Source organism: Melanostigma gelatinosum (assembly GCF_949748355.1).
Source record: "Melanostigma gelatinosum genome assembly, chromosome: 18".
Lineage (NCBI taxonomy): Eukaryota > Metazoa > Chordata > Actinopteri > Perciformes > Zoarcidae > Melanostigma > Melanostigma gelatinosum.
This window is the reverse complement of record NC_136651.1, coordinates 3,577,650-3,597,498: the sequence shown is the minus strand read 5'-3', so window position 1 is coordinate 3,597,498 and position 19,849 is coordinate 3,577,650. Positions and strand designations below refer to the sequence as shown.

General features: G+C 42.8%; 2 protein-coding genes across 3 annotated transcripts; both read left to right on the top strand.

Moving 5' to 3' along the window:
- Positions 1–5,040: 5,040 nt before the first annotated feature.
- LOC306792155 (fructose-1,6-bisphosphatase 1-like) lies at positions 5,041–7,494 on the top strand (the record flags this gene model as incomplete). 2 transcript variants are annotated; one of them, XM_079289180.1, is made up of 8 exons in its annotated part: positions 5,041–5,210; positions 5,700–5,862; positions 5,993–6,085; positions 6,240–6,380; positions 6,549–6,686; positions 6,842–6,961; positions 7,090–7,279; positions 7,362–7,494. In XM_079289180.1, 7 exons carry the CDS (start codon positions 5,041–5,043, stop codon positions 7,276–7,278), a joined length of 1,014 nt encoding a protein of 337 aa, XP_079145306.1. In that variant the 3' UTR covers position 7,279; positions 7,362–7,494. The 2 variants fall into 2 exon arrangements, with proteins under 2 accessions (XP_079145306.1, XP_079145305.1); XM_079289179.1 differs by having other exon boundaries at positions 7,365–7,488.
- An 8,009-nt stretch (positions 7,495–15,503) lies between these two features.
- Positions 15,504–17,658, top strand: gas1b (growth arrest-specific 1b). The gene has a single exon (XM_079289654.1). It carries the CDS (start codon positions 15,863–15,865, stop codon positions 16,637–16,639), a length of 777 nt encoding a protein of 258 aa, XP_079145780.1. The 5' UTR covers positions 15,504–15,862; the 3' UTR covers positions 16,640–17,658.
- The last annotated feature ends 2,191 nt before the right edge of the window (positions 17,659–19,849 follow it).

The following is a 19,849-nucleotide window of genomic DNA, read 5'->3' as shown; positions in this document are numbered from 1 at the left end:
TCAACACTGATATTTTCATCTGAAGCCAGAGTGAACACACGACAACAAGCCTCAGGCAATAACTCCAATAAGTTTGGCAAGCTGTCTTTAGAGTCGGCCACAGTGACCGAAAGTACTAGTTTCTGCTGCTTTCAGATGAATGGGACAGAGGGACTTGGGAAAACTCCTTGTAGGGAAGCAGAGTCAAGTTTTGCAGTTAAATAGACAGAAAAAAATGCTCGGAAAACAGAATTAGAACGAAGAGATAAAGTTTGTTATTTGTTGTTATTTTTTATTTTACCCACAGAAATGGGTTGCTTTAGACCACCACTACGACTGTATCACTATTTGAGACACTCAAAGTGTCTTAAAATACCTGTTTCATTGGTTGCAGTATCATAAAGTCAAATAGTCTAAAGGGTTCAGCAAATGTTTTATTTTCAGAATTTCCTCTAATTCAATTGTTTTTTCTTCTAATTTAGTAGATCATTAAAACTCTCAAACAATTTAAATAATAAATGGAAAAGGAAACTCTTTGAACTGGTCATGACCATAATTGGTGAACATCTGGCCTACAGCTTCCATTAAAGAGGTCAAGGAGGCACTGCTTTGTTTTAAGGGGTCACAATACACAGTGGTTCAGTCTAGAAAGGCTGTTTTCCTGTTTTGTGGAATAGACCAAAAGTTTTCCCCCCTTTTCACAATTTTGCAGCCAGGTGGTCAGACAGCCCTCATTATCATTCCCCTTATAATTCCCCTCACCTTATGACACCCACACAACCTCCTTCAACAGGTATGCACTCCTGGGAAATAAGATGTTCTCCAGTTAAAGAGGAAATTATTGCAAATATTGACTCGATTTAAACATTTTAGTTTGCAAGGCTGTGTGTTGCTTAAGCCTGACGCCTTGTGGTCGCGTTGAGAGAAGTTCAACTTCAACTATGATGTGATGTTGGTGCAAAACTCTTTCTGATGGTGGACAGAATGTTTCGGGGGTTTTCTTTCAGCACGCTTTTACCCGTACGTCAACTAGCGCTAGCTATAGCTTGCGATGTGATGGGCTGCCACTCACCTGTGCAGGAGCAGGTAACAACAAGATGGGGTGATGAAGTTAAAAATGTCTTAAAGTATGAGTTGGGAAAGGTCGACTCGCATTGTTTGGACATTAATGCTAAAGCGAGCTTGTCTTTCCTCCTTTTTCGCTCTTTTGTTTCCTATTTGTCTGCGAAACGATACAAGTTCCCACTCTGCAGCAGTGGGAGAGCTACTGCGCATATGCGGAGAGCTGTCAACATGCACAGCAGCTGCCCCTGAGTCAGTCAGGTGATGAACAGTCCTCTGTAAAATATTGATGATGTTCTTTCTTCTATGACCGTAGAAGCCTAGAAGACATCATACAACATCTGAAGTCATCCTCCTGCTGCTTGGATATTCTACCAACACACTTTTTCAAAAATATTTCAAACTGCATGACCACTGATCTTTTACAAATTGTAAACACATCCCTTCTCTCAGGTGTCTTCCCACAAGCCCTAAAAACTGCAGTTATTAAACCACTCCTAAAGAAAGCTAGTTTAGACTCCGCAACGATGAAAAATGATAGGCCAATATCAAACCTCCCATTTTTAAGTAAAATAATTGAAAAAGCGGTTTTCCAACAGCTGACCGACTTCTTGGCCGTAAATAACTGCTTTGATGTTTTCCAGTCAGGCTTTCGACAGCACCACAGCACTGAAACTGCTCTTGTTAAGGTTTTCAACGACATCCACTTAAACATAGACAATTGCAGAAGTTCAGTCTTAGTGTTACTGGATCTCAGTGCTGCATTCGACACGGTCGACCATGCCATACTCCTAGAAAGACTAAACATCTGGGTGGGACTCTCTGGCACAGCACTTAACTGGTTTGAATCCTACTTGAAGGACCGAGAATACTTTGTGTCTGTAGCTGATTACATATCAGAGCTGACTAAAATGACATGTGGTGTCCCCCAAGGTTCAATACTGGGGCCTCTTCTGTTCAACATCTACATGCTTCCACTAGCTCAGATTATGGAAAACAACAAAGTGTGTTATCATAATTATGCAGACGACACACAAATCTACATAACTATGTCACCAGGGGACTATAATCCCATACAAGGGCTGGGTAACTGCATTGAACAAATCAACAACTGGATGTGCCAGAATTTTCTTCAATTAAACAAAGATAAAACAAAAGTAATTGTTTTTCATACCAAGGACGAACAATTGAAAATCACCGCTCAGCTTCAGTCACTGATGTTAAAACCCACAAACCAAGCCAGAAATCTAGGTGTAGTTATGGATTCAGACCTCAACCTGAACAGCCATATCAAGACAATTACAAAATCAGCCTACTATCACCTGAAGAATATATCAAGGATTAGAGGATTTATGTCTCAACAGGATTTGGAAAAACTTGTCCACGCATTTATCTTCAGCAGACTGGACTACTGTAATGGTGTGTTTACAGGTCTCTGTAAAAAGTCCGTCAGAAAGCTGCAGCTGATTCAGAACGCTGCAGCTCGAGTCCTCACTAAGACCAGGAGGGTGGACCACATCACTCCAGTTCTGAGGTCTTTGCACTGGCTTCCTGTCCAACAAAGAATTGACTTTAAAATCCTGCTGTTGGTTTACAAAGCACTGAATGGTTTAGGGCCAAAATACATCTCTGATCTGCTGCTACCTTATGAACCATCCCGACCCCTTAGGTCGTCTGGGACCGGTCTACTTTCTGTTCCCAGAGTCAGAACTAAACATGGAGAAGCAGCGTTCAGTTTTTCTGCTCCACATATCTGGAACAAAGTCCCAGAAAGCTGCAGGTCTGCTGAGACCCTCAGCTCATTTAAATCAAAATTGAAGACTTTTCTGTTTGCTGCTGCCTTTAATTGAACCACGTTCAATTAATATATGAATCAATTTCCTGCATTTCTGCATTTTACTACTGCATTTTATTTCTTACACAGTTTTTTAATTGTTTTTGAAATCGCCTTTTCTTTTGCTTTGTGTTTTGATGCTTTTAATGGTTTTATGTGAAGCACTTTGAATTACCTTGTTGTTGAAATGTGCTATACAAATAAACTTGCCTTGCCTTGCCTTATGACTACATGATTTTATGCTTGTCTCGATTGTCTCTGCAGCATCTTTCTTACAACTTTCTGCAGGCCTCTAACCCAAAGAAGGGCTGGTTAAGATACATATTTTGACCAATAATAATCCAAAATCAAGAATGTTATATCTTTTTAGAATATATGAATTCTATTAAAACAAACTCCTCGTGTATCTTTACTGTAAATGTCTAAGCAAACATAATTATTGTATAGGTGTGTACAGTCCTTTTTCTAGAAGTTGAAATACATTTTTAATACACTTTTCCCTCTTGTGGCATATTTGAGACTCAATTAAAGTTTTCTGAAGCCAAAACAAAATGACATGATATTCATATTTGTTGAAATATTCTGAAATGATTTGACTGTGGTATTCCACAAATTTAAATTGTAGTTACAAATGACAGAAATAAGTTGGGTGACCCTCACACCCTGCAGTCCTGCACATGGTGCTGAAAGTTTAGGGAAGAAGGAAGTGAGTTCCTTTTAATATGCAGAGAAATGCATCAATGAAACTGACAGCAGTTACCAGCAGGAAATAGCCTGCTGGTCCTGAGACTTGGATCTTTGCCCAGACTTCATTTATATTCAACAGCGTGTAAGTTGCACAGCGACATCATGTGGACAAAGTGGAGAAATGCATTTTGCACTCGACACTATACCAGCAGTACTTTGTTCTTGTAAAGTTTGAGCACAATAACCAGGAAAAAAAGTACATTTTAGTGTAACTTCTGTCATTTGCAGACTAATCATGCGTTTTATTTGGATTATTTTGTGTGTGTGTGTGTACACCAAAATCAGTTGTGTGTGTGTGTCTGATTTGTGTAGCTCTCACATGATGTTCTGCATTTGCAGCTCCATTGTTATCATTAACCTGAAAAGGCTGTGAGTGGTCTGTGATTAACCATCGTACTCTACCTCGTGGTGGAGGCTATTATCACGCCGGGTATCTTGTTGAGTTCAAAGTTCATCTTTCCCTTGTGAAACCGGTCTCTGGCACTTTTCATGTAAGCTTACTTTGTTGGTCAAATGCACCGTGTGTAGACAACATGCACTTTGAATGCTTCTGTCTATGACTGTTTATCAGCATATGTCATATGAATGGTGTTGTATACAATCGAGTAGGGTCGGCAAGGATTTTGAGTCTTGATTTGAACTTTACACCTCTTCAGGATCATGCAGGGAAGGAATGTTATCACAGCAGTTCTAGTGTATCCAGACAAGTGCTCGTTAGACATATCTAGTACAAGCTGTGCTCTCGTTTTGTTCCAAAAAGGGGGTTATTGCAGGGAAAATGCATGAATGTTGGGGACTTTATAGTATAAACGATGAGCTTTATCGTATAAACGATGAGCTAAATAAATCTTGTTCATTTTTGTGCCACTAAACTAACGAAAGCAAAAAAAAACAAGCATTGAGCATTTGTTGATGTACTGTAGGGAAATGGGAATTAAGCTGATGAAACGTTGCTTCTGTTAAAAGCTTTTTGAATGATTCTGCACTTCTGCACCATGAACACAACAAGATCCAATTGTGTTGAGACTAAGTGCTGTTTTAAGTGTCACTCAATTTTGGTTTGATGAAGCGATTTTTATTCATACAAAATGATGCCAACAACTTCTATTTTGCAGAACCTTAAACAACACAACACAACGGCTCTAATCAAGGTGACCAGGAGATTGAATCGAGCTAAGACTGTTGTCACTTTAAAACAAACCGCTATCTTTGAACTTTGCTCTTTTCAACCCACAGTTAAAGAAGTGATCAAACCAGCCCCCAACGGTGTGAAAGGACCCTTTTGATTGGTTGGAGGAGTTGCACACCCCCGTCCCTTCCCCTATCTCAGTTCTAGAGTCCACTTTTTGTTAACTTTGGGTCCACGCTCACCCATTGCACTCGAGGCATTAGGTCCCAGTCCCACGCCTGACAGCGAAATGTCTGACAAAGGAGCCTTCGACACCGATGTGCAGACCCTCACCAGGTTTGTTCTGGAGGAGGGCAGGAAGGCCCAGGGAACGGGTGAGCTGACCAACCTGATCAACTCCATCTGCACCGCTGTCAAAGCCATTTCAACTGCTGTCAGGAAGGCTGGCATCGCTAACCTGTGAGTATTCCTCTGTTTCATGGAAGGAAACATGAATCTGAAGGCTGTTCAATTCTCAATCGACATATTAATGAGGAGCGGCGCTATAGTTTACACCCTATTAGACATTTATAAATCAATCAAGGTTACTATTATTTGATGACTTTCATTTGCTTTTATTTTGACATTATTTTTTTGGCAAGTTTCTAATCGAGTCTGTTAGATTTCTGTCTTGAATGTGTTTTGAAATAGGACTTGGTAAGCGGTTTTAACTTCAGCCCCGGCTGAAGGTAAACACATGTGTGTATGTTCCACCAGGGCAGAGGTCCAGGAGATAATGGGCTTTGCAGACCTTTCTCAGGGGTTTTAACAAAGCATTTAAGAGGTGTTTCTCTTGGTTTACAAGGGATTAAAACATTTCCTCCACTGTATTTTGAAATTGCACCAGAATGGACAGCTTTTATTCCGGTTCTGATCACTTCAGTCTGCTCCTCTTTCCCCTCTCGGCAGATATGGCATCGCTGGAAGCACCAACGTGACGGGGGACCAGGTGAAGAAACTGGACATCCTATCCAATGACCTGGTCATCAACATGATCAAGTCCTCCTTCAGCTCCTGCGTGCTGGTGTCAGAGGAAGATGAGAGGGCCATCATTGTGGAACCAGACAAGCGGGTACTTGCATCTGTCTACACGATGTATTGATACGTCTGTGCAAATATGTGTTCCTTTTTCTGTAGATTTTCTAAAGTTTGTATCTGGTATTATTGTGATATTGATGTTGGTATTTGTTCTCAACACACAGGGAAAGTACATAGTGTGCTTCGATCCACTGGATGGTTCCTCAAACATCGACTGTCTTGCTTCGATTGGAACAATTTTCGCCATCTACAAAAAGGTTCGCAACGACACCGCACGCTGATTCAAAACACTGACGTTCTTATGAGCCAAGTGTTTCGGATGGCATTCAGGTTTCCCGCAGTGTCAACAGTCGTATTGGTTTCCATAATGCCTCTCTCTGTTTATGTGACATTGTGTGTGCTGCTCCATAGACCACAGAGGATGAACCATGTGAGAAGGATGCTCTGCAGCCTGGCAGAAACCTGGTAGCAGCTGGGTATGCTCTGTATGGCAGTGCCACCATGATGGTCCTGTCCACTGGTCAAGGAGTCGACTGCTTCATGCTTGACCCCGTAAGACAAAGGTTTTTTGTCATATATGGCATCAAAACTGTTCCCTGATTATTTATATATATACACTGTTGTTTTATTACTATGATTCCTTTTTGCTCCATATTTCAGTTGGTATACATTTCTTCCTTCTGATATGTTTTTCATTATCTTCTTGCATTTCTCTTTCAGTCAATTGGTGAGTTCATCTTGGTGGATCGAGACGTGAAGATTAAGAAAAAGGGAAAAATCTACAGTTTGAATGAGGGATATGCGAAGCATTTTTATCCGGACGTGACCGAGTACTTGCAAAAGAAGAAATTCCCAGAGGTAATGGTTGCGAGTGTATGGTCACTGTTGCCTTTAAACCTAATGTGGAATTGGTTATAAGTGGCCATTATTACGAACATACAACGTATTTTTGATTCTGAATATGAAGGTGACATACTGACTCATAAACTCTGCATTACCCGCTGTGTCTCTAGGATGGTTCTGCTCCATATGGCAGTCGATATGTTGGTTCAATGGTCGCCGATGTTCATCGTACTTTGGTGTATGGAGGAATCTTTTTATATCCTGCTAATGTCACGAGTCCTAAGGGCAAGGTGAGTAGTGGAGCTTATGCACAGAATTTTTCATTTTGGAGTAATTTACATCATCTATATGTCAAGTAGCAGTAAAAATCCACACACAAGTGATTTGTCTTCTCACTCTTATTTCTGCTTCTTGACAGCTGAGGCTGTTGTATGAATGCAACCCCATGGCCTTCATCATAGAGCAGGCAGGAGGCATGGCCACCACGGGAACCATGAATGTTCTGGACATCCAGCCCACCAACATCCACGAGCGAGTTCCCGTGGTCCTGGGATCCCCTGATGACGTGCAGGAGTATCTTTCCATCTGTAGGAAGCATAAGAAATGAGGTATTCAACTCGCGTGTGTGTGTGTGTGGGGGGGGGGGGGGGGGGGGTCTGGAATAATGTATAATTCTATTTTTAAATTCAGCAGGTTTGTGCTGAGCAACCTAAAGCAGGACTAACGGCACAATCAAGAGGCTCATTCTGGACATTCATAGTTTCGTGCTTTCTACTCATTCCCTGAACTGCACTGATGAAAGAGCCGGGAACCTCACTGAGCCTATAACTCTGCCTCACACGATGCTAATTCCATCTCTCTGCTGTAAGTGTTATTTGTAGAGACCCTGTATTTTTTAAATAAAGGCGAATAGCAAGATGCTCGTGTTCTTCATTGAGTTGCCAAAAGTCCTATAAAGCATGGCTCTATGTAAGGACATAAGTAACATAAATAATTGTTTACCGCTGTTATTCCCATCCAAATTGGCCATTTTGTTATTTGAGCCTCTTTCAACGGCTGAAAAATTGGAGGCCTGATGGAACAATTTGGGCTGAGGTAACAGGATGTTTCCGCTGTCGCACCTGGAAGCTGCAAAGTACACAGTCTGATCCATTGGCCAGAGCAACTGGAACATTTTTCCATTCTATCTGCTAACCGCCTGCTGGGTCCAGCTTCATATTTAACAGACAGATAAGAGAGTGATCTCAATCCTCTCATTTCTGCAAGAAAGCAAAAAAAAACACAATACAAGTTAAAGAATGGTAGAACAGTCTTTTTTTTCTTCTTTTTTTATTCCAAACCTTTTAGTCCAAGATTATTAACAACTTTCATTTCTCTCAGACTCTGTTTCCTTGTTAGCCTCTTATGATTTGTGGCATCAGCAGCACACCTTAATAGAGCCAGAAATGTGTCAGCCACTCCACCAATGAGCCATAAGACGAACGGAGACAGACAAAAAGATCAAACGGTATGCTAATACAAACCTCATTCAACCAAGTGTATTATTGGAAAGCAGTCTTCATGGTCAACGAGGACAACGAGGACGTCCAAGTCATCACACATTTGTTGTTTTTTGTACCGCAGCTGCCAGCCAAGGAAAAAAAATAGATTGAAAGTCTGATGTGAAACTTCATACGCTTTTAATAACGTTACAGCCCAATAATAACGCCGTTGTGTGGATCTCTGGCTGCTGATGTCACTTGGAAACTTGGCATTAAAGCGAAAAGCTTCTCTGAGAGCATAATGGAATTTCTTGAGGACATCTTGGCAATCTAACCTCTTGAATATTGCATGTGAGTCATACGAAAGCTAAATGATGTGAATTGATAGCAGATGTTTGATCCGAGACTGAAGGATCAGGGCTTGCAAAAGAACCTCTTTGTGTTTGTAGAAAATATAAAATAATTGATGTAGCTCCAGAGTGTTGGATGGAATCCATGTCGTCTGGTATTCACTAAACTTAGCCGCTTCCTCTTTTATGTGCGTTTGTCGTGTCAGCATTCAAGGAGCCTCAGTGCCCACGAGACACACGGACACTTGCACGTTACAGGCACACTTGTTTATTTCCATTTTGTTCAGACTGTGTATGATTATAGGTTCCTGAGTCAATATTTAGATTTAGCAGGAACAGCAAAACGCAGCCTGTTTATGTCCCCCTTGCTACTGTGTGTGTGTGTGTGTGTGTGTGTGTGTGTGTGTGTGTGTGTGTGTGTGTGTGTGTGTGTGCTCATGTTAAAGGACAAAATGAGATCCCTGTCTAACTATTCATTTTTCTCAGACAAAAGCAGAACAATGACAAAGTAAAATCATAAAACTGAAGCTTGAAACAACAGTTTTCGACAGAATATTTAGTCAAATCATGTCATGGCTCCTTCTGCCAACTGATTATTTAAATGAATAACAAATACTATGTAATTCAGATCTTTGCAGCTGTTCTTGTCCTTTTCTTTCTGTCTAACCATGACAGGTCAGTACCTGCTGTCTTCTGTTGTGGCCCTTCCTTGTCTGTCTGATATCCAGCCCGTGTCCAGACAGGCTCTGTTTACTTTACACTCTGATGAAGAGCGTTATAGCGGTGCGTCTGTGGTGTGTCTCTGTAGCTGACAGCTTACTCAACAACCTCCGCCCCCCCCCCCCGTCCATACAGCGCATCTCAGTTTAGCTGCTGCTTGATGGAAAGAAAGTCACAAAGACAACAGATCCTCCAATTGATGTGTAAGCATGTTCTCTTAAGCCTCGCTGGCTCTGTCCGGATTGAAATATCTCAACTAAAGGATGGATTGTTGTGCAATTTTGCTCAGACAATCATGGTCTCCAGAGGATCAATTGGCCTACTCCGTGATGATCCTGTGACTTTTCCTCGAGAGCTACCATGACGTTGACATTTGAGGTTTTTAGTGAAATATCTCAACAACTCTGTACAAAAGTAGAGAAAAGGTGACCCCACCATCAAAGCAAACATTGCATGTCGAGCTTTACATTTTATTGAAATATAATTGCTGACACGTTTCGCTGTTTTGGTTTATGCATGTCATTTTGATTTAGTCTCGCATGGTTGCTTGCACGAGTGTCGGCTCTTAATCTCCTCATAAATTCCTTTATTAGATAGCAGACAGTGGAGAGTTAAAAGGCAATGAGGGGATACAGAGATTGGGAAAGCAGGTCCCCAACAGTAGCTCATCAGCAAAAGATGAATCTATCTATACATCTATTCAGCCAGAGACTTCCACTATAAACAAGATCAAGTATACCATAAGAAGGTTTTATAACTTCAGCCATCAGACTACACATTAGACCTACCATCCCACCTCTTGTTTAACTCATCAGCATGGCTTTTCTCAGCGCAGTGACAGTCGGCAGACTCTGAGAGCCCATGTTTAAATTCAACATAAACTCTGTATCCCAGACCACCCTGACCGGAGCTAACTGCTAATCCAAATACTGCCTCAACCTTCGCCCAGAAACGGCCCATATTTGTACCTGATACTTCATGCATCCCCGATGCCGCCCACCCTCTGCCCCACACAATACTCTTATTTTGGAAGGAGCAGTCCAAGTTTCCTTGGTAGATTCACGTCACAAGACCGTGATTCAATTTCCACATCCAAAATCCCAAATTCAGACCGACGGCCGAGTCAAGTCGAAGCTTTTTTTCTCACTTGACTCTTGTTTAAGACAAACTGATTCTACTGAAGCCAAGTTGGATGGGAGAAACCATCCGATGGCAAAGAAGTGAAATGTTTTGTCCAAAGTTATGTTGCTAGGCAACATTAACGCTTGCAGTGCACTGAGCTGGTTCAGTAACGGCTCTCAATTCTACATTTGATGTGACTTATTATTAAATATTCATCTGCTCATGCATGTAAGACCTATGCTCGTAAATACTGCTGTAGGGCAAGTCTCCATCTCAGCATATAGCTGGCGATCGATCAGCTCAAAATAAGCCTTGGTTCTTGTTTCATTCAATGTGTATCAAATATAGTCGGCGAGCAACCAGGCTATTTCGTGGTATTCGTCAATGGAATTAGGGGGAAAGTCCCGATTATCTTGATTTGTTCTGTGGTGTCAAGGATCGGGACAGTTGGACCAGACCACCGCTGGTGCTGCGCCGCACAAAGAGTGGTGTGTTTAGATTAAAAGCATGTGGTTACTGTCACAGTGACAGCATCATCTGGGCTCTGACCACCAGAGTCTTTTCCACATGTAGGATACGTGTCTATTAAAGTTTAGGAACAATAACTGTTTTATATATGGAAGGAATCTAACCACCAATCTACAGACCTCTCCATCCACACGAATGGAAATAAATACATATAAGAGGAAGCTCCTGGGTATCTTTGCCTTTGTTTGGATGTTTTTGTATGAGGGAAGTGTCACTCTTTCCATGTAATACAACTCTGCAGTTATTGTGTATCTGGGGCTGTTTTTCCAGTGATCTAGATTGATGCACGCCGTTGTCAACTGCATCGGCAATTGTTCACCGAAATGTAACAAATCAGCCCACAGGCTTCCAGAGTCCAGCCTGAAGTTCTAAGAATACGTTTGAGGCTGACAGAAGGATCATCTAGAACCAACGACCCGTGCTTTTCAAACATCGTCTTCAATTCTGCTCAAACATTGTGATTACTCGGGCAAATGTCAGGGAAGCCCTGGGTCACATCTCATTTTCTGTCTCTTGAAACAGCAGCTATGCCTTAAAGACTGAGCTTAAAATTCACCCCGCGTTGGCGGGATGCCAGACGGACTGAGAATGCACCAGGGAAATGAAAGACTGGCAATCTTGTATCCTGCTTCTCCTGCTCTATAGGCCTGTACTGTGTGCGTACGTGCATGCAGAGTAATAATCCCACAATGATCCCGTCTAGCTCAGACTAAAGTACCGGCATCTCATATCTTTTCAGAAAACATAAACTCTTTCTATACTGGCTTAAAGGAATAGCACAGTAATAGATTGAAATCACTATATTTGTCCGAACATAACAATGAGCAAGTGGAATATAAGGTGTTAGTGAACTTTAGAAATACTCTTGTTAAGAGGGGTATTTTGTTACCATTTGACAGAGCCCAACTCACTGTTCCCCCTTTTACCAGATAGCCTCTTTACCTCTGGGGAAATTTGTGTGACTTTATTATCCTCTTTGAAGAGAAATGGCTCTGTTATCTTATCATGACCAGACCACTGTCACCAAGTGTCTCTATACTGCAGGGCTAAGCAACCCTGTGGAGTTTCCATTGTTCCTCCACAGATTTTACTGCAAGTGTCATCAATCTACAGCACTCACTATCGGATACCATCCTTTGTGATGGCGAAGCCAGCCTCTACCTCTCTATCTGGAGTTTAACTATCTGATCCAATCTATTTAACAGCCCCATCTGCTTTCCTGCAAAATCCTTGAGTGAAACAATATCAACCCTGACATGAAGCTTTTTGTAATGTAACCTTTACTCCCCGTCGTGGTATTAATCTGCTCTGTAAAACAAGTCAAAAGAATCTATAAAGCCTTGCTGATGGGGAAACCAACAAAACAAGTGATCTGTTCATCCTCGCATCACACCACCTAACAATCTTTTGGCTTCGAAGATGCCAAACTTCTGAGTGCTCTATACTTTACAGCCCCAGTGACCCATGTTTGAACTTGTGGCTCTGTTCTCTTTTGTGAGTTCAAAGTCAGATGTTTTTCCTGCCTGCCGCAGTGCGTGGCTTCCCCCAGAGGGATGCACTCTCAGAACATGTGATAACAGTATGGGGAGTAAAACACACAAATGAGAACACTGGGAGAGAAAATGATGCTGTTCAACTAAATGCTAATGACAATGGAAAGGACGGGATCACCGAAGTCATTTGAAAGCATTGCTCTGGAACTAAAAACGTCCGTATGAGATGTTGTAGCAATGAAGATTAAAAGTCAGGGAATTACCAAAGTCGGTAGGATTCATGCTCTGGGTACCATGGACATCAGTACCAAATTTGATGTCAATCCATTCAAAGTTGTTGATACATTTCACAACAAAAACAAATGAAGGAGCGCCTTGGTAGCCGAGTGGTTACGTTGCATGCCACTGAACTGCAGAGCCCCCGAAAACAAAAGCTCCACAGCATCACCAAAAGCTCTACGATTTGTCCTCTGAGGATCATGAATGTCTGTACACACTCACGACCCAGTCAAGTTGACCGACATGCCGACGTTATGCGGCGGTTTGGGGCTGAACTCACTTTGATCCAGGTGATTTGATCCGTCTTGTCAATTTTTTTCAGGCACATACCAGAAAACAGAATCTCTGCAGTGCCGTGTTGTTGACTTGATTCAAAATGACACTTACTGCAGACAAATGTCATGACTGCATGCAAGTGATTTTCTTGTTTTCAGCGAAAAGCATATAAACTCCTCTCTTTCATGTGAAGAGAATGAAGACAAAATATCAGCACGTCTAAGGCGGACATCTGAGAAGTTTCCATGAACCACAGAGAAATGAAAAAAATGCAGGCAGAAAAACACTTGGCAGCTTTTTAATATCGACTCCTTTTCCTCCCTCCCCTCTCTCCCCTCTCTCCCCTCTCTCCCCTCTCTCTCTCTCTGCCTCTCTACGGGCTTGAAAGCACTTGAATACAAAGTTCAGTGAATTGTTCTGGCATTGCAGCTTGTGTGTAATGACTTCTGACAGCAGTGGAGACAAACTGAAGAGCATGTCTGTCTCTGCATGAGTATTTGCAAATCTACTCTCGGGAACCCGCATTCCAATTCTGGAAACACGATTATATGCAAGTCGCCGTGAACGACCGCATGTAGGCCTACAGGACGCACATCCGGAAGTGCTCGGTTGAAATAGGTTTAGGACGCGAATGCAAAGGAACAATCTGAGAAGTTTGGTGTGCAAGTTAAAGGATGTATAAGAGCAATTTGAGAGGCACAGTTTGGGGGAGAGCAGCTGCCTGCTCCATCATACAGAGCTCCTGGCTCCACTCAATCTGGCCGTTGTTCTCATCTGGCCGCCATCCAACACCGATGGGATTTTGGTTCTGCTCTGTGTTATGAACTCCTCCTTAAAAGTGAAATGCAACTGCGGCCCAGGGTGTGTTCTTTAGTTTTTGTTGTTGAAAAGACAGGCTTTGTGCATCGGAGTGTGTGTGGCTCTACAAAGGGTAAAAGTAACTCAAAAGTAGAAACACAAGTTGAATCGTCGCGTCCTCAGGAGCCACACGGCGCCCGTATCTATCTCTGTGAGCCATCTTTGACCTGAGCAGTCTGGGCTGATGTCAGGCTCTTTGTAGTTAATGCAGACCCTTGGAGCAGTCCGCCATTTGGGCTTTCTCTAACCTCCACTTTGATGTTGCTCTAAATTGAGTCTGCAGTCCTCCTGTTGCTCTGGTATGCCAGCTGGAGGAGGTGGTGGAGGGGGGCTGTTATGGGGTTGTTTTTGCTGAGAAACTCCTCTGCACTTGTCTTGACTCCTGTCTAATCTCTCTAATTGGAATCGAGGGGGTCTGAGGGCCCCCTGAGAGCTGCCAGATCTTTGTGGTCATAGTGTGGCGATGTGACGGGGGTCAGACGAACAGAGTTATCCCAAACGACTGAGTGGTTTTCTTTTCGACGCTCTGTTCCGTCGGCCTCGAGGCCCCAACAGTCGCACTCTGTTTTCATTCCGAGTGGCTCCATGCTCGGTGTTTGTTTACACCGCTGAAGTTGTTATTCCTCTTCGCACTCTTTTTTTCCTTGTTCAGTGTTTTTGTAAGGAAATAGGAAATACCCTTACCAAAAGGTGAAGTACTGGGTCTTCAGGATTTCACACCGCTGCTTACACTTGCGCAGAATAGGCAGTAAAAAACAAATGTGTTTGTTTTTACTTTACCTTTCTCGCGTGAAGGCCCCTGCTGCTTTCCCAGCTCCATCTCTGGAAACCATACTCAACCGCCGAGCTGACGTGTCTTTATTGGCGTGTGCAAATGTGTGCAGTGTTCACGGGTACGCAGTGTCACAGCTGCAATCGAGGCTTGTTGTGTTTCATGGTGTAAAAGTGTAAGACTGGAGCTTCTGCATGTGTTGTAACAGCTGTCGTCTCCTCCTGCGGGGAGGCAACGCAACCCCAGTGTTTGCTAAAGGAGCTGTGCCTCATCAGATACGACGGCGCTCAAAGCAGGTGTGACAAACTGATCTACCTTTCACCAACGCGAGAACAACAGTGGTGGAAAGTAACAAAGCAAGATACTTAAGTACAGCGACATTATACTTCAACCCCACTACATTTTATTATACATTATTGAACATAATCAGATTATTGTTTAACAGACGACTTGTTTACCAGATGCACAATTAAAATGATATAGGTCTACTCAAGAATCAACAGCCTAACATAGTCCATTCATATTATATACAGCCATAATGTATTTTTACTTTTGGTGCTTTAAGTATATTTGGATACTTATAATTCTGTATTTTTACTTAAGTCAAATTTTACACTGTGGTATTACTACTTTTAGCCTAAAAGAGGTACTTCTTCCACCATATCAACAGTTATAAACTCCAGATGGACTCCAAATAACAGCACCAACTGTATTGTGTGCACAAATGGGTGAATACATTTACGTTTTAGTTTATTCTTTATAAGGTAATACAAATAGTAGAATTGCAGAAAGTTTCTTTTTGTAACTTCTGTTTAAAAACAGCTGCTTGCGTCACAGCCCGCGTGTGACGACAGAATCTCAAGAGTTTATCGGACCAATCGGAGCGGCTCGTCGCAGAAAGCTAACGAGCCCATCACCGCACCGCCTTCATCACAAAGCTGCTGCAGCGCGAGTGGATGCGGGCTGGAGGTGGAAGCGGATGAGTGACTTTAAGCACAAGGATTCATCTCGCTGCTTTTTTTTTTTGGAGAAGTTTTGGGATTAAGTTTAGAAAAACCTTAACTCGTCTTTGCGGTCTGATACACACCGCACGCGAAGCCTGCCGGAGACGGGGACTGGCCAGAACTGGAAAACTTTTCTCGCAACTCTGACTTTTTTTTGTGTGACCTTAACACGATTGTCTTGTTATGACAGATAATGACTTGTGACAGGATATGAAACCATCTAAGAGGAACGTTGTTTTGACGCAGCGCGATGGAACTACAGAAGCCCACATGAAGTCGAACTTTTTTAAGATTCCTTCTTCCTGGAAATGGCAAGTCGTGCCATATTGATGGGTCGGACGGCGGTTCTGGTAAGCGGTGTGTTGATCCTAATCTTCGGTCTATGTGTCGCGTCTCCTAACCACAGCCGTCGGCTGGTTTGCTGGAAAGCCATCCTGAAGTGCCACGGAGAGCCGGAGTGCCATTACGCGTATGACCAGTACATTTATGCCTGCGCGTCTGTCCTCAATGGGAACCGCAAGAAGTGTCCCAGCCACTGCATATCCTCTCTCATTCAGCTCAATATGACCCAAAGCGGCCCGGGTCTGGAGGACTGCGACTGCGCCGTGGACCCGGTCTGCAGGGCCACCAAGCAGGCCATCGAGCCGTGCCTGCCGCGGACCAGCACCGTGGGCTGCACCGAGGCCCGGCGGCAGTGCGAGATGGACCAGCCGTGCAGCTCTGCCATGCGGGATTACTTATTCCACTGCCGAAAGCTGTTCGGAGGGGAGAGGTGCTCGGACGGCTGCCGCAGAGTCATCGCCGACATGCGCTCCATACCGAAAGCGCAGCAGCTCGACACTTGTGAGTGCGACGGCACGGAGAGGAACATATGCGAGTACATCAAAGTCAGCATGAAAACCTTCTGCTCGGATTCGAGCGATAGGTTCGCGGGAAGCGGCTTCTCGGACACCGAGGACGATTCCGAAGACGATTACTTCGACCAGGAGGATTATCAATATGTGCAAAGCTCGAGTGGCTCCCCACCTTGTCAGACTGTCCTAAATGCCCTGACCACCATTTTGGTTTTAACCAAATGTATCTGAAAAGGGCTGCTGGAAAGCCAGAGACTCATTGTTGGAATTAAAAATCAACTCACGAGAATCTGTCTGCTTTGTTATAATCACCCATTTTTTTGTCCTTAAACTAACATGTGGGGCTTTTAAATGCAACACTTAACTTTCTGATCTGCACAAGTTCATACAATTCAGGACACGTTTTGTAAATCACTCAAATGTTATATTGCATCCGATAATGCCCAAGGAGCCTATTTAGTTTGTATGACAGCTATGTAAAGATAGATTGTACAGTATATTGTATCAAATTTTATTTTTTGTCAGAATATATCTTTATGAGTGATAAAAGATTTGCACTGTATGAATAGATGAGTCCCACTCTTTCACCGCATTAAGGCCACACGGGAAGGGAAACTGTTTGAAAGTGGCTAAAAGTCTTAAAACTGGCCCAATTCGCCACGATGTGACCATATCAGAGGTGTGCTGTGAAAGCCCAGCAGTTTTCTTTTACCAGCTGGACAGAGACTTTCCCCACAACCCCTTCATTAAAAGCCAAAGTTGATGTAAGCCACTGGCATGTGTCTGAATCCCAGGGCAGATACCAGAGTGACACACTTGACCCTGTAAACGTGGATGTTTGCGTAAAGGTTTAAAGTAAAACTGTTCAAACAGACGAGAGGAAGGTGAACTCCTCCTCTTCTCGGGGATTTGCAGCACGAATGGAGCCAAGGATCTGCTCGCTCAGTTTGTTTATCCTCACCCCGTGTGTTTGTTAGAAGTCTTCACAAAAGACCCTCTGAGAAAATAAAAGCTGTCTGCGTGCGGGTGGGTAGAGATATCAAGTGCCCAACACACTCCTGAATGTACCGGCACATTAAATAAAGAGCAGTTTTAAAAGGATTCATTTGTGGCTCTGTCTTTAAATTTCAATCCCTTTCTTTTTGATAGTAGGCTTTACACATCGATTAAAAGAGTGCAAAGAGATGTGATTCTGCAGTAATCTGTTCTGTTTTTGTCAAATGTAAAGTACCTCAGATTACATAAATAATTTGAAAAAAGTCCATAACTTGTTTTTCCTGATTATTACTACACTACTACTCTTTTCTGAATGCATTGAACACAATTATTCGGCGCGTGTCACTGAAAGGAGCAATTTCAGAAACGTTTCACTGGTTTTAACACGTTGCACTTACATGCCTTTGCCAAAATGATTCCTTTCCAGTCACAGCTCTTTTGGGTATTCTTTGTATTTACTTTATCGACGATGAGATGCATTATGTAAGTACTAAGAACGAGTACTCAGTCGACTTATGGGCCTTAAACGATTACAAATGTAGTTTACCTGCTTTAACTATTTGTAAATCACTTTCAAGTGACTTTTTGCTTTCTAAATCAACAGTTGGAAAGCTCAGTAGGCAGCTCACCATAATTATGTTTAATCTGTACAGTTGTTCCAACATGCAGAACATTACTTGACAGTGGTTGCTGAGAAAGATGTACTTTTATACGACACAAATGTGCTTACAGTTTTTTAGAAGACAGCGTGTCGTCATCTGACTGTAGCGTTTCTATTTACGACGTTGAATGCAGTTTATAATCGGTGACAGCAGTGATGGTGCTGGGTACATGCGTCTGTTTACATGCCTGTGACTCATGTTATGAGACAGTCAGCTCTCTATACTTACAAAAAAGCCAGTGTCCTCCTCCTTCACTTGTGATAATGGCTCTTGAAACTATTGATGGCAGCCATGTTGCTTTTAAAGGAAAAGAGATGGGCCCTCCAGCCCATTGATTGGAAGCGAAGTCGAGTGGCACCTCTATTATGGAGATGCAAAATACACAATGGTGCGGCGGCACAATGTGGGGGCACTTCATTCACTCTGTCACCTCTTTCACTGAGTGGGGGAGCACGAGGAGACAGCTATCCCAGAGGAAGACGGAGGAGTTATGTGAGAAAGTTCAGCTTTATTACTCGGTCAAACTCCAGCTGATATGCGTTCATTAATGCAAAACAGTTAGTTCTCTGACAGTGAGATGTGGCCTTTGATAACTTCTCTCTGAAGCTATGAGGATAACATTCATATAGTTTGAAACTCTTGATTATGACTTCAATCAAAAAAAAGAGAAAGAACCACAAGCTATCTCTGGGCTTTAAACAGTCTTCAATAGATAGCGATTGTTAAAAAAATACCAACAAAGTGATGTAGTGAAGGCATTTCAGGGCCTTTGTTATGAGACGCAAAAGCCGGGCACTGTCACTTTAAGAGGGAAGGCCTCTGCTCCAACCATTAATAATTGTAATGCCTTCTTTATCATTGTTGGGGATAATGAAGGGCTGCGTTTCATATGGGGGCCCCAGACCATACTTTGCCCTGAAATGTTTTCAATTAACTTTTGGCACCAGAGAAAAGTAGGAATGTTGTGTGTTTTTTCCCATGCCGAAACAGAAGAGCTTTTGGTGCAGGGACCAGAACATCATTAAAATTGCCTCATCATAACTCAAACTGCTGCTTGGCCGACCTCCACTCTGTCCCGCCCTGAACCCCTCCTCCTCTGGGATACACTCAGGAAAAGCAAACAGGCAGCCTTACTTCAGCTGGATTTTATGTATTCTCTTTATTAGCCACTGGCGTAATGTGAATCATAATTTCCCCAATACATCAGTGTACTATAACACTGAATGGCCATCGAATTAAAGTTTTTGGGAGGAGAATTTACGTGGGCCTGTTCTCCACTGTTCTTAAGTTTGGTTCGTGCGGTAGCAATACAACAACGCCCTTACTCTTAGTCCCAGAGGAACTTTGCAAAATATTTTAAAAACTGCTCAGCTACCAGACTGACTTTTTCCTGTTGAGCCTATTTTGAAACTGCCAGTCATGGAATAAAGAGACATGCCTCCAATTCAGTTGCACTCAGGTCCGATTCATGAGATCCCAAAGTGAGATGGAGTCGGTGAGACGGTGATACTTAAAGGAATACTGTGCAGGATTGAGGGGGATCTATGAGAAGGAAAGGAATACAATATTATGTTAACTGTTTTCATCGTGTAGTGTCGCTTCAATCCGCCATGTTTCTACAGTAGCCCAGAACAGACAAACAAAACTATGGCTCTGGAGAGGGCCTTTCACACTTTCATGCTACCTGGCCACTGTAGGCCAGTTGTGAAACTGTTTAAACTTGATCCACCGAGTGTAAAACCGTGGTACCGCGTCGTCACCACTGTTTAGCGCTCGACAGCTC